This window comes from Rhinoderma darwinii, chromosome 6 (genome assembly GCF_050947455.1).
Source record: "Rhinoderma darwinii isolate aRhiDar2 chromosome 6, aRhiDar2.hap1, whole genome shotgun sequence".
Classification (NCBI taxonomy): domain Eukaryota; kingdom Metazoa; phylum Chordata; class Amphibia; order Anura; family Rhinodermatidae; genus Rhinoderma; species Rhinoderma darwinii.
In genome coordinates, this window is record NC_134692.1 from 146,049,820 (window position 1) to 146,063,876 (window position 14,057).

General features: G+C 49.6%; 1 protein-coding gene across 1 annotated transcript in view; it reads right to left on the reverse strand.

Moving 5' to 3' along the window:
• Positions 1–14,057, reverse strand: part of LOC142656088 (uncharacterized) — a 37,815-nt gene that overhangs the window by 1,912 nt on the left and 21,846 nt on the right. The window contains exon 4 of the mRNA XM_075830958.1: positions 9,396–9,469. Within this exon, the coding sequence (XP_075687073.1) occupies positions 9,396–9,469 (74 nt within the window). The remainder of the gene's footprint in view (positions 1–9,395; positions 9,470–14,057) is intronic.

Genomic DNA, 14,057 nt, shown 5'->3' on the forward strand with positions numbered 1-14,057 from the left:
GTAACTCAGGATCAGTACAGGATAAGTAATGTAATGTATGTACACAGTGACTCCACCAGCAGAATAGTGAGTGCAGCTCTGGAGTATAATACAGGATGTAACTCAGGATCAGTACAGGATAAGTAATGTATGTACACAGTGACTCCACCAGCAGAATAGTGAGTGCAGCTCTGGAGTATAATACAGGATATAACTCAGGATCAGTACAGGATAAGTAATGTAATGTATGTACACAGTGACTCCACCAGCAGAATAGTGAGTGCAGCTCTGGAGTATAATAGAGGATATAACTCAGGATCAGTACAGGATAAGTAATGTAATGTATGTACACAGTGACTCCACCAGCAGAATAGTGAGTGCAGCTCTGGAGTATAATAGAGGATATAAGTCAGGATCAGTACAGGATAAGTAATGTAATGTATGTACACAGTGACTCCACCAGCAGAATAGTCAGTGCAGCTCTGGAGTGGGTGGAGTAGGACGTGTGGAGAGAGCTGCTGAGACTACCGTGCAGGCCTTGGATCCAGGGACTTTCCTTATTCTATCTGCCCAGGCCTCATACCATCTGCCTGGGCTTGGAAAGTACCCTGAGGGGGGTTCCATCCTAGGATGGAGCCTCAGACCTCTACCTCCCGGAGCATGCCAGCGGGGGGTAGAGGGTCATCCCAGCTGGCTGGGAATATGCAAACAGTCGCGGGGGTGAGGAGATCATCTCGGGGCAAGGCTGTCCTGGCTCCCCCTGAGGCTGGAACCCTGGATAAGGGTATGGAGACGCGGTCCGGCAGGGTGATCGAGGTGTTGTCGTCTGGAGAAGGACCAGCACTGTCCGGACATTTGGATGACGGTCGTGTGGAGGAATGGGGACAGCTGAGGACCGGAGAGACGGTGGAGAACTTCAGCTCCCGTCTGGCTATGCGGTTGGAGGAGTATCGGGACCTCAGGAAGTCGCTGCAACGGCTCCGTGCGGACTTGGCGGTCGCCAGAGGAAGAGCTGCAAAATGCACAGGAGGTAAGAGGTCCCGATACCTTTTAAATGTGAAATCCTTGTTGGAGGAAATAAAAGAAGTGGAAGAGAGACGTGAGGAGATTTTGGCAGGCGGAGGGGTGTTTGGTGAAAAATTAAAAAATGAAGAGAGGTTTGCCGAGATGGCAGAACCTATAAAAATAGAATGTGTGGAGGAAGACAGCAGAGCCCCAGACACAACAAAGGAAATTGTGGGGGAGAAAATGGAGCATGAGAATGCAAAGTCCAGAGAAGGCTCAGATTCTGAGGCACCCAGGAGCAGTGAGGAGGAGGAGGGTGGACTCACAGCTGGGAGAAATCAGGAGAGTTTTGATACTGACAGTGAGCGGCCTCCAGGATTACTTACACAGATCCGTAACGTGGAGTCGCCGGTATCCTTCCAGGGATTTTGTTTCGGTGCGGAGTTACCCGCAGAGGAGGAAAAGCAAAAGAAAAAAAATTTAAGAAGAAAAAAAAGACAAAGGAAAAAAAATCTGCTGAAGGTTCATTTAAAATGGTGTACACCGCAAGATCCTTCCTGTGCTCTGAGCCAGATGCAAGTCAGGATCAGGGCGCAGGTCCCGCAAGACCCCCAGCTCAAGCCTCTGCAGTGGGGCTGGAGCGGGAATGCGGGGAGAGTGTTACGGGTCCGGCATTAGAACACGTGGTGGTCAAAATGGCGCCGGACGCCAACCCCTGCAAAGGGGGCGGTACTGGTGGCCTGGTGACGCCAGGGGGTGTGTCCCCGTGTCCGGTTAATGGCGAGCCCGGGAAACTGGTCTCTGATGCGAGTCAGCGGTCTGGAGAACGGGTAAACCAGAAACCGGATGTGGTGTCTGAAAGCCGGAAGTCTGTCGGTGTCAAGCCGTCAGACGTTCCGGACAAGGGCGGTCACAGAGGGGGCTCCGGCTCTGTTGGCCACTCCTCTGTGGGAGGGGGGAGTGGTCCGGAGGCGGCTCCAGTGACGTCAGTGGCTCCTTCGTCCGCATCACTGAAAAGTGGTGTAGGCGAGAAGGGGGCTGCTGGCGTCGGGGGCGGCGGTGGCCCCTTTCCCAAAAATGTTCCGCACATAGAAAAGATGGAGGTTAATGAGGCGGAGGGCACAGCGGGGACACCGCTTATAACATTTGGTGGCGTCCCTGCAAAGGTGCCTGATGATGCGGAGACTGAAGCAGTGTCTACCCACACAAAATGTACAGAAAAAATACATAACATAGGACCAGGCCTGGCCAGAAGGATGACTGCAGGGGGACCTGGTGGGTTAAATAAAAAAGTTGCGGCTGTGGATGTGGAAACTGCTGGGGGTATGCAGGTGTCTGTAAATAAAGATGCTGGAGTGTCTGCTGGTAATGGGGTGTTGAGTGCTGTGTCTGTAGGTGGTGAGGTGGTGGGTGGTGGGGATGGGGTATCAACCAGGGGCAATGGGCCTGGCGCTCCTCTTGCTGTGACATCCGGCAGGTCTTATGCTGGTGTGGCAGCGGGGGGACAGCGGGCCCACCCATCTTCATCCTCAAGGTCCGGGGACGGTAACTTGCAACAACGTCTCTTGGACGCTTTAAGAGAGGGAAAGCAAACCCTAACCATAGGGGGAGTGCAGAAGGACCTGTCTTTCTGGATAGACAGATATGGTCTAAATGCCTTCCGAGAGCAACGAGGAGATCAGTGGTCGCTCCCAACAGCCGGGCAGGCTGTAGCCAGGAGGAATGTGGTCCGTCTCCGGTGGCGTGGCAATGATGCGTGCCCTCCCAGAAAGAGGGTGGTGGAGCTGCTGCTGGGGATGGGCTTCAAGGCGAGTGACATCTTTGCCTTGATACATCCTCATGGCTCGGTCGAGTTTGACATCAGCTTTGTTCACCTAGGGGGCCTTGAGGTCTTCTGGGGGAACTACGAGCTGATGAAGGACGAGCCTGGCTGGCGAGACTTTGCTGCACAAGCAATTTCTCGCCAAAGTGGTCCCAAGAGAGTGACCGTTCTTACCCGTAATGAGTCACTCTCTTGTATTGATATCATGACCTGGTTGGGAAGGTACGGAGAGGTAGTAGAGATGCCACGGAAGAACATGGATGAGTTTGGCATCTGGTCAGGGGCCTGGACGTTCATGGTTAAATTAAAGCGTCTGGGACAGACGGTGTCCCACATACCATCGTCTGCTTTCCTGGGAAGAGATCGGATCCTTGTCTTCTACCAGGGGCAGCCGAAGTTGTGTCACCGATGTGGCGACCCCTCACATTTGAGTGCAGGCTGCAAGGTGCAGAAGTGTGCTCATTGTGGGGGGATTGGTCATCTAGCCGCATCGTGTGACCGTATTCGGTGCAACCTGTGTGGTGACTTAGGTCACCCGTTCAGTCGGTGTCCTCGCTCTGTTGTCAATGCTTGTTCCAAACCTGCGGAGGATGAAAGGAGGGAGGCCTCCGTGGGTGAGGGTGCGGGCAGGGACGATGGGGCACAGGGGCAAGGGAAGAATGCAAAGAAGGGTCCCCCTTCTCGCCAGAGAAGGGCGGAGAAGCGAAGGAAGGAGAGGATTTGGAGGGCGCTCCAGGAAACTGGGACAACCTCTGATTCGGATCTGGATGCCCCCCCTGAATCTGATGCCCCTGGGGAGGCCGAATTGAATGGGGAGATGAGGAGGATCCAAAGGGAGCAGAGGGCTGAGGACTCTCAGTCCTCCCACTATGAAAGTGTGGGAGAGGAAGAGAGGACTCAGCCTACAGCAAAAGGGACACCGGGCAAAACCCAAGGGCCAAATACATCTGGCCCCGCCCTGGCCCAGGAAGGTAAATCCTGTACCCCCCTGGTGCGCTCTACTGATCGATACCATGCTCTCGTGGACATTCCAGCCTCTCATACTAAGAGGGAGGGCATGGTAGGGCACCCTAGAGTCGTTGAGCCTCCCCTGCTGCAGGGGCCGTTGCCCCCAGAGGGGGAGGTTGACCCGGAACTTGGGGATGAAGATGGGAATAGGGTGGTGAGTATGGACTCCTCAGTTTGCAAGAAGCGAGGCAAAGAAGGGGGGTCCTCATCAGATAGAGGGGGGGGGTGGGAAGAAGAAAGCCGTCTAACTCAAACATCCATGATGGCGGCACCCATTCCGTTGACGCTGGCATCAATTAACGTTGCCAGCATTAAGTCAGATAGGGCGAGATTTGCAGCCTTTGATTTTCTTGGCCGAGTTGAAGCCGACATTTTGTTTTTGCAGGAGACCAGGCTGTCACTTTTGGCAGACGTCGTTAAATCTAGGAGGGAGTGGCGACGCGGGCCCTCCTACTGGTCTCTTGCGGCTGAGCCCTATAGCGGAGTGGCGGTCCTTTTCACCGCACCGGTAACATGCCGACGGATGATTGAGTTAGAAATGGGGAGGTGCTTGATCTTAGATGTCCTCATGAGGGGACAGGAATTAAGACTAATCAATATATACGGACCCCAGAGCAAATGGGACCGTAAAAGTCTCTTCATGAGGATTAAGCCTTTCCTTTTTTCAGGTCGACAAGTTATCTTTGGAGGGGACTTCAATACTGTCATGAGACCCCGAGATAGAGGAGGTTCCGGAGATAAAAAATTGACCTACGATAGTGTAGCATTAAAAAATATAGTTAGCGATGCTCGCCTGGTGGATATCCACATCAGGCATACCCCAGGCCACTCGGGTTTCACCTATCGTAGAGGTAGTTGTAGGTCTAGGATAGACAGGTTTTTTTTGAAGGAGGAAGCCATCTCTTCACCAGTGTCCGTTGTTGAGGTGGAGTTCTCCGATCACTGTATGATTATTTTCTCTTTGAACATTGCAGAGTCCCTCCAGATGGGAAGAGGTATATGGAGGCTGAATTCTACTCTCTTGGAAGAAGCGGAGATAAGACAGGCCTTTGAGGATTTTCTTCAGAGCCAGGTACCTTTGTTGGATCTCAGTGGTACTAAGTCTGAGTGGTGGGAGTTGTTTAAAGTCCGGGTGGCAGGATTTTTCCGCAGGCTCTCGAGCCTCAGGTCCATGAGTAGGTACCGCCTATATCAGGAACTGAGGAGGAAACTCGAACATCTGGTCTCAACCGGGGGTAGTGGGGAGGAGATCTCCGTGGTGAAAGCTTTGCTCAGGAGGTGTCAGTATGATAGGCACACATCTTTAGTTCTTGAGAGGGATTTCGGGAGGTACCGCTCGCCTGACCCCTACAGGAACTGTAAGATGTCAGTGAGTCGTAAGGTTGTGACAGGACTGATTGATAGTACAGGATCTCTGAAGAGATCCAAATCAGGGATCTTGGAGGTCGTCAGATCCTTCTACTCGCACCTCTTGGGGAAGCAAGATCCAAACCGAGACGAGATGTCGGCTTTCCTGGCTGAAACCATCCCTGAGCCAGGGGTAGACCCCTCTCTCGGTGTTTTGATAGATTCGATCAAGGAAGAGGAAGTGGGATTGGCGATTGATGGGCTTGCCCTCAAAAAATCGCCAGGGCCGGATGGCTTAACATCCGAGTTTTATAAGACTTTTAAAGGAACCCTAGTTCCCCTCTTGACTGAGGTGTTTAATGAGTGCCTTTCCTCGGGTACTTTGCCAATGTCAATGAGGAGGTCGGCCTTGATCGTTTTATCGAAGGGTAAAGACTCGACCCGTATTGAGAATTGGCGTCCCATAGCGCTGCTCAATACGGACAGAAAGGTTCTCGCAAAGGTGCTGTTTAATCGGCTGGTGAAGTTTGCATCCCGGCTCCTTTCGCCGGTCCAGCATTGCTCTGTTCCAGGCCGCAGCACATTTAGTGCTGTCCTCAGTGTCAGAGAGGCAGTGGAGCAGGGAAATTCTGGTCGGTGGGAGGGGTACATCCTGTCCTTGGACCAGGCCAAGGCTTTTGACCGGGTGGACCACGAGTACCTCTGGTCGGTCCTTCTGAGGTACGGCCTACCGGGGGGGTTTGTCAATTGGCTACAGACCTTATACACTGGGGCTGAGACTTTTGCGCTGGTGAACGGTTGGGTTGGAACCCCCTTTGAGGTTGGGTCTGGTGTCCGCCAGGGTTGTCCCTTGAGCCCTTTGCTATATGCGTTCGCAATTGATCCTTTTCTTAAAAGGATCGATCGTGGGCCATTGGCGGGAGTCGGGGCCGGCCTGGAGGGGCCGGAGGCCACTCAGAGGGTGGTTGCGTACGCAGACGACGTCTCCATTTTTGTCTCCTCGAGAGGGGAGGCAGAGTGGGTGATGTCGGAAGTGGAGCGTTACTCATTGGCATCTGGGTCCAAGATCAACCGGGATAAGTGCAAAAGTCTCTGGCTGGGAGGAGGAGATCCTGGTTTTGATCTCCCGGACACCCTTCCAGAGCCTCAGGGGTCTGCTAAGATCTTAGGAGTCGAATTTGGCCCGGGTGATTACCCCAAGAAGAACTGGGAGGATAGGCTGAATCTAGTTGCCCAGAAGGTCGACCAATGGAAGGGTTGGTCCTTAACCCTGAGGGAAAGGGTTCACTTGGCCAAGGCCTACCTGGTGCCCATGTTGCTTTACCTGGGCAGTGTGTGCATCTTGCCAGAACCTCTCTGGACTCGGGTCTATAGCCTGTTCTTCCAGCTGTTATGGGGGAACAGGCTCAACCTAATCAAGAGGGAGGTTACTTACCTACCAAGGACACTAGGCGGGTTAGGTATGGTTAACCCGGTGGTGTTCCTAGTGAACACCTTTGTTAAGATCAACCTGGCAAACCTCTGGCAAGAGAGGGCTCCTTGGTGGATATCCTCCTGCAGGGGGTGGTTTCGGCCTTTCTTCCAGGAATGGGAGAGAGGAGGGCAAGTGAAAGACCTGCGTACACCTCACGGACATCTCCCGGCTTATGCCACCCTGGCGCTGAAGATTGTTCGCCGGTGGGGTCTGGAGGTGTGGGAGATCAGGACCATGTCGAGAAAATTTCTTGACAGGAGGGTCCTGATGACCCACTTCCAGAAGCCCCTGGCGCTCAAAGACTGCCCAAGTAGTGACCTCGGGGTGGGATTAAAACTTTTAAATTCAGCGAGGATTCCCCAGAAGTTTTGGGATCTGGCTTGGCGTTGCTTCCATGGGAGACTGGATGTGAGGGACAATCTAAAGTGCAGAAGCTCTGATGATCGGGATTGCCCCCGGGAGGAGTGTGGCGGAGTGCTGGAAAGCATGGAGCATTTCCTGCTTCATTGCCCTTTCAATACAGAGGTATACAAAAGGGTGGGAGCCTCCATTGGTTGGCCAGGCCTAACCAGCCTCTCCTATGCTGGGTGGGCCTATGGAGTGTTCGGAGACCTCGGTGGTAGGGACCATTGCACCTTGTTTCTAGTCAGTATAGTGGTCAGGCACTTTATGTGGAATGCACGATGTCTAGTTTCTACCCAGAAGAAAATCCTCCTAGTGGATGAGGTTGTTAGCAATATCATGGGTGACCTGGTGAAGGTGCATTCTTTGGAGGTTGGCAGATTGGGAGCATCCAAAGCCTCTCGTCTTTGGAGGGGCTTTTCCTTTTGGGTGCCTTAATGTGTCTGCCTTCATGAGGGAGGGGGAGTCGTCACCGGTGCTCAACTGGAGGTGGGGGTCTGCGTTCCGCTGAGGCACCAATAAAAAATATAGCGATAGGACTCGGAATAAGGGAAAGGTGAGGGTCAGCATAGGGTCAGCTTTCAATAGGGTCAAGAAAGGGTTAGTAATAGGGTAAGGAGATAGGGCAAGCGATAGGGAGGGTGCAGCGGTGGACGTGGTACCTTGGCCTCTGGGGGGGAGCTGGGGGGGGCTTTCCCTTCTCTCTATCCGGTGATGGGCTAGGTAAGCACTGGAAGATTTTTGTTTTGTTTAGGATTGAAATGGCAGGAAAAAGGTTTACAAGCGACCGAACTTGGTGCTTTCGGGTACGGTGTATTTTGTATATGGTTTGGTATTTGGACAGGTTGGTGACGTGTATTGTATTATAATGTAGAAATGTTGTTAGAATAGGGATAGACTTAAGGGGGTTAATAGATAGGTTGGGAGGGGGTCGGGGGGGGGGGGTTTGCCTGACCCAGCCCCGGACTATGCGGACATGGGAGGACATGGGGCGGGGGGCTGGGCTGGGGTGTTGGGTGTGGTGGTGGGGGCCAGCATCTGGACTATGCGGACGTGAGAGGACATGAGGCGAGATGCTGGCTGGGGTGGTGGAGTTTAGGTAAGAAGGGTAAGGTTAGGGAAAGTCAGGATGTGTATAGTGTGATTAAAAAATATATATATATAAAAAAAAAAAAAAAAAGAAAAGGATAAAATAAAAAAAAATAAAAAAAAAAAAATGTGGATTAGATTATGTATTTGTTTTTCAGTTTATGTTTTGTAAATTTATATAAAATAAAGAGATACAGGATATAACTCAGGATCAGTACAGGATAAGTAATGTAATGTATGTACACAGTGACTCCACCAGCAGAATAGTGAGTGCAGCTCTGGAGAATAATACAGGATATAACTCAGGATCAGTACAGGATAAGTAATGTAATGTATGTACAGTGACTCCACCAGCAGAATAGTGAGTGCAGCTCTGGAGTATAATACAGGATATAACTCAGGATCAGTACAGGATAAGTAATGTAATGTATGTACACAGTGACTCCACCAGCAGAATAGTGAGTGCAGCTCTGGAGAATAATACAGGATATAACTCAGGATCAGTACAGGATAAGTAATGTAATGTATGTACAGTGACTCCACCAGCAGAATAGTGAGTGCAGCTCTGGAGTATAATACAGGATATAACTCAGGATCAGTACAGGATAAGTAATGTAATGTATGTACACAGTGACTCCACCAGCAGAATAGTGAGTGCAGCTCTGGAGTATAATACAGGATATAACTCAGGATCAGTACAGGATAAGTAATGTAATATATGTACACAGTGACTCCACCAGCAGAATAGTGAGTGCAGCTCTGGAGTATAATACAGGATATAACTCCGGATCAGTACAGGATAAGTAATGTATATACACAGTGACCCCACCAGCAGAATAGTGAGTGCAGCTCTGGAGTATAATACAGGATGTAACTCAGGATCAGTACAGGATAAGTAATGTATGTACACAGTGACTCCACCAGCAGAATAGTGAGAGCAGCTCTGGAGTATAATACAGGATGTAACTCAGGATAAGTACAGGATAAGTAATGTAATGTATGTACACAGTGACTCCACCAGCAGAATAGTGAGTACAGCTCTGGAGTATAATACAGGGTGTAACTCAGGATCAGTACAGGATCAGTAATGTAATGTATGTACACAGTGACTCCACCAGCAGAATAGTGAGTGCAGCTCTGGAGGCGTCTCTTTTTTAAATACTTCTGCTTAATCTTCTTACTGTGCATTTGTGTACCAGATACAATATATATAATGTGCAGCCAGAGTCTGACATTGTTATATTCATTCTTATGATACTGTTCTCTTACCTGTGAGTTTTTGAGTGGTTTTAAAAAATTCCTTCATTTCAGTTTTCTCGTTTTCAGGAATCTTTTCCTCTATGCTGTAAGAGAATGAAAATGGCAACAACGGAGGCGTTACTTCGATGTTACATGGTCAGAGACGTCACTACCCACTTGCAGTATTAAGACATATGGATATAATATATCTGAACCCCTCCCCCCAGAAGCCGATGCAGGGAGAGCTGTTTAATCTTTCATTTATTTTATTGATCACCTCCTTTACTTATTGTCTAAATTAGAAATGACCTTTAAATTTCCCATGCACCTTTTAAGATTGGGTGTAATGGGAGCGGTACCGGACGTCGATGTAAGCGGTTGCTTGTAAGAGGAGCTCCCGCTCAGCGCTAGTGTCTACACGGCCTACGATGCTTTATTGACCATATATGTGGAGGAAATGGGGGAGACGCCATGCGGTGATATGAATCCGGGTACGTGCCATCATTCTTGTTATCTGACTCTTTTGGCTGCTTATTGGCTGCATTGAGGCTACATCTTGTGCATATGAGCCCTTTGCATTTATTGCTACTTAACTTGCATTTACTTATTACACTTTGACACCAATGTATTGTGTCCTTTCCATAGGAAGCTCATTGCCTTTGCACACTAGCACTTTATATACATATCGTTTTCTACAAGTCATGTGGATTTAGCCTACTACTTTTATCATCAGCGTCCATGTAATTGGCTCTTTCTATATATGTTCATGTCCCATTAGTATCTCACATATCCTGCATGGGCTGACGCCTCTCTACATTGTATGACTCATTTCTTAGTTGTTCTTGTATCTGTCCATTAATAAAGATGTTTTTTCTATTACATATGATGTTTGAGTTGTACTTGACCATTTCCTCTATAGGTTGTTTCCATGATATATGACACATGTTCCTACACTAGGATTTGAGACTTTACTTTGCATTAACTTTCTTCTTTTTGATAGGTCACCGTTACATTTTTGTTTTTATTGTCCTTTTGATGGGACTTATGTTTGTCCTCTTTTCTCTATTTTTGTATTAGTTAAAAAATGTCATAAAAAATGAAAGTTATAAAACAAGGATTGTGTGGGATGAGGACATTTTTAATTCTCCGTAATATATCATCTTATAGACCGTGTCCTCAGTGTCTAATCTTATTCCCCATGTATGTATAATTACGTGCCCCCCCCCCCCAGTGAAGATGCTGACGTTTTTATAAAGGATTTTAGTTGTGCATGTTGAATTGGTTTTCCCTACGTGTTCGGAGCGTGGATAAGGATTCTTGTTGATATTGTTTATAAAATGCTCTACAGGTAATAGCGGTTTTATATATTGCAATGTGTTCTGGGTGAATTGTCACCGAGAGAAACGGCCCGGACGGCATTTACCAATATATGACTTGTGCCAATAGCGGCTAAAGGACGCAACCAGCCTAGTGCCTTACATTGGGTGGTGTTAAATCTAAAAATGGCGGCTGGTCTCGCGAAAAATGGTGTTTTGTGCGAGCTACGGCCCTGAGTGTAGTAGGGTGTAGTATTGCTGACAAGCAGGTGGAGAATAGAGACCGTTGAGAAAGAGTGGGTCCGACACTGATGGGTTGAGTGGCATGGGAGCCTCCCCGCAAATGAAAAAAAGAGACTGCTATACGGCAGGTGGAGTTGCCAGAGAGCCTCCTCGCAGAAAGAACCATTATACTGCGGAGCTGTGGAGCAGACGTGGGCAGGAGCTCCACTGCAACCGCGCAGCAAATTAGAGGCCGCAGGAGTATCTGCCGCTTTGACTAGCTGGAGTGGTCGCAGGCTGCAAGTAAGGTCCAAAGAGAGAAAAGAGGCCAGAGTGAAAAAGGACGCGACCCTTATATCAGGGAGGATGGAAAAGCCCTGTAAAGAGTCAAGTTGGCGAGCCACCCTTGCCTGTATTGCCGCAGCTTGTTCGCACCCCTAGTGGCCATTTCTGTAATACTACTTGTCAGTAAAATGGACTATTGTTTGTATCATTCCCGGACTATTGTCATCACTTGTGACTAAGCCTGTTATTCCTCAACCCTCAGCTTACATATAGAAGCTCCATTCAATCGCTTTCCCTATTTCTTACTTTATTACATTGGCCTCTTGTGATTGGCTCCGCAATTGGACAAACCAACTGTTATTAGATAACAGACAAGACGTGAATGGTGTAATCTGGAGCCATGACATCTAGATACCTATGTGATAAATATCATCCCTATTCCTGCATTGCTCCTATAGCCCTGGTTACTTCTGAGTACATAGTTATACTATAGAGCTGTACTCATAATTCTGCATGCTTCAGAGCTGAAATCTCCCTGCATTCCTTGCTTATTCAGTGTCTGTACAGAACTATCCCTGGGCATTTGCATTCTGGAAAGTGACATCTTTCACCAATAAATGTACAGTCATCTTGTAAGAGTGTGAGGGGGAAATATTGTATATTTTGTCAGGCGTGGTTTATTTTGTGCTTCGGTCATGTGGCGGTAATGTCGCCTTTTGTTCGTGCACTCTGCTTTTATTATGTGCTGTTTGTGCTGTTTTTTTCTCCCCTGGAGCGTTATTCCTCATCGGAGGCATTTGCGCTGCTGTTGTGTTCACTGTAGTTATATTTATTTGTACAGGTGTGAAGAAGGATGGGAGGCTCACTGGTTACCTGAGTTGTTGGGTGAGGGGATGAACAGCCCGGACGCCACCTTATTTACCTCTTTTTCTGCGCTACAACAGGGCCAGGACCTCACAGCGGGGCTACGCTACGTCCTGGTGCAGCGGGTGGCATTTACAATATAAAGCGGCTGCTGTTCCCGCCGACACTGTTAAATGTGTGGGAGAAAGTGGAAGAACATGGTGGTGGAGTGACGGGGGAGCTTCTGGAGCTGCGTGGTGTGTGACAGGCACAAGGTTGGGCCAGAGTCTGTGGGTCATAGTGTGGATTGCGGGTGATGGACAGAAGCCTCCCCGCATGTGTGCGGTGCCGTGTGAGCTGTGGTGAGGGACAGACATTAGTCTTCCCATGTGTGTCAGCGTGCAACAAGCCAAGTACAGCCAGCCGGTTGTGAGCTGGTAGTCCTGAACTTATCGGACCATCCCCTGTACCAGGAAAGAGCGGACTTGACTCTTTCTGAGGGAAATGTGAGCCAGTCAGCAATCAACCGCCAGCCTGCAAAAGGGTTGTACTAAGACTGTGCTTCTCCAAGAAATGAGAACTGTTAATATTTCTACTGTGGCCGTGTCTGTCATTAACACTGTCCTTGTAAACTTCTGTTGTCACAAACAGGGCCGGCTCTAGGTTTATGTGGGCCCTTGGGCTACACAGGCTTAGTGGGCCCCTTTGTGGGGGAACTCCCAACGGCAGTAAAATGCCAAGAATCGTCACTTTGTGCCCCCACATAGAAGTTAGGCCCCCAGTTTGTACCCCCATAAATTTTGTGCTCTCTGTAGATAGTGCCACACAGCCCCCCCAGGTAGTGCCACACAGCCCCCCAGGTAGTGCCACACAGCCCCCCTCCCAGGTAGTGCCACACAGCCCCTGACGTCACTGTCCATATATGGACAGTGTTGTCAGGGGCAACCCCAGAGCCACAGTTCCTGACAGAGCGCTAAAAGCACTTTGTCTGGGAGTGGTGTAGCTAAAGGCTCATGGGCCCAGGTGCAAAAATTCAGCTTAGGCCCCCCTACCACTCCCCAACACCACCAAACCCCTCGGCATGCCTATGCCCAGCTGCCTTGCCCAACAGACCCCATGAATGTCCCCACAGTATTATGCCCCCCATAGCTGCCCCCCACACAGTATAATGCCCCCCATAGCTGACCACCATAGTATAATGCCCCCACACAGTATAATGATCCTATAGCTGCCCCCACAATACAGTGCCACCCATAGCTGCCACACATAGTATAATGCCCTCCATAGCTGCCCCCACAGTATAATGCCCCCCATAGTTGCCCCATATAGTACAATGCCCCCCATAGCTGCCCCACTCGGTATAATGTCCCCCAAATTGCTGCCCCATACAGTATAATGCCCCATACAGTATCATGCCCCCATAGCTGCCCCATACAGTATAATGCTTCGCACAGCTGCCCCATACAGTATAATGCTCCCCATAGCTGCCCCATACAGTATAATGCCCCCCATAGCATTCCCCGTACAGTATAATGCCCCCATACAGTCTAATGACCCCCATAGTTGCCCCATACAGTATAATGCCCCCACACAGCATAATGGCCCCATAGCTGCCCCATAAAGCATAATGCCCCATACAGTATAATGCCTCTATACATTATAATGCGCCCCATAGCTTCCCCGTACAGTATAATGACCCATACAGTATAATGCCCTCCTTAGCTGCCCCATACAATATAATACCCCCATACAGTATAGTGCCCCCCATAGCTGCCCCATACAGTATAATGCCCCCATACAGTATAATGCCCCCTCAGCAGCTACAATATCACCCCCCCTCTCATACCCAGTATAATGGCCCCATATGTAGGTACCTAATAGAAAAATAATAACATAATTACTTACCTATCCCCGTTCCCACGACGTGTGGAGGATCCTTCTTCTCTTCTGCACTGTGCTGAGTGACTCGGCGCAGACAAGCGCGATGACGTGACTACCAGCAAAATACTCAGCAGCTCTGGAGTGG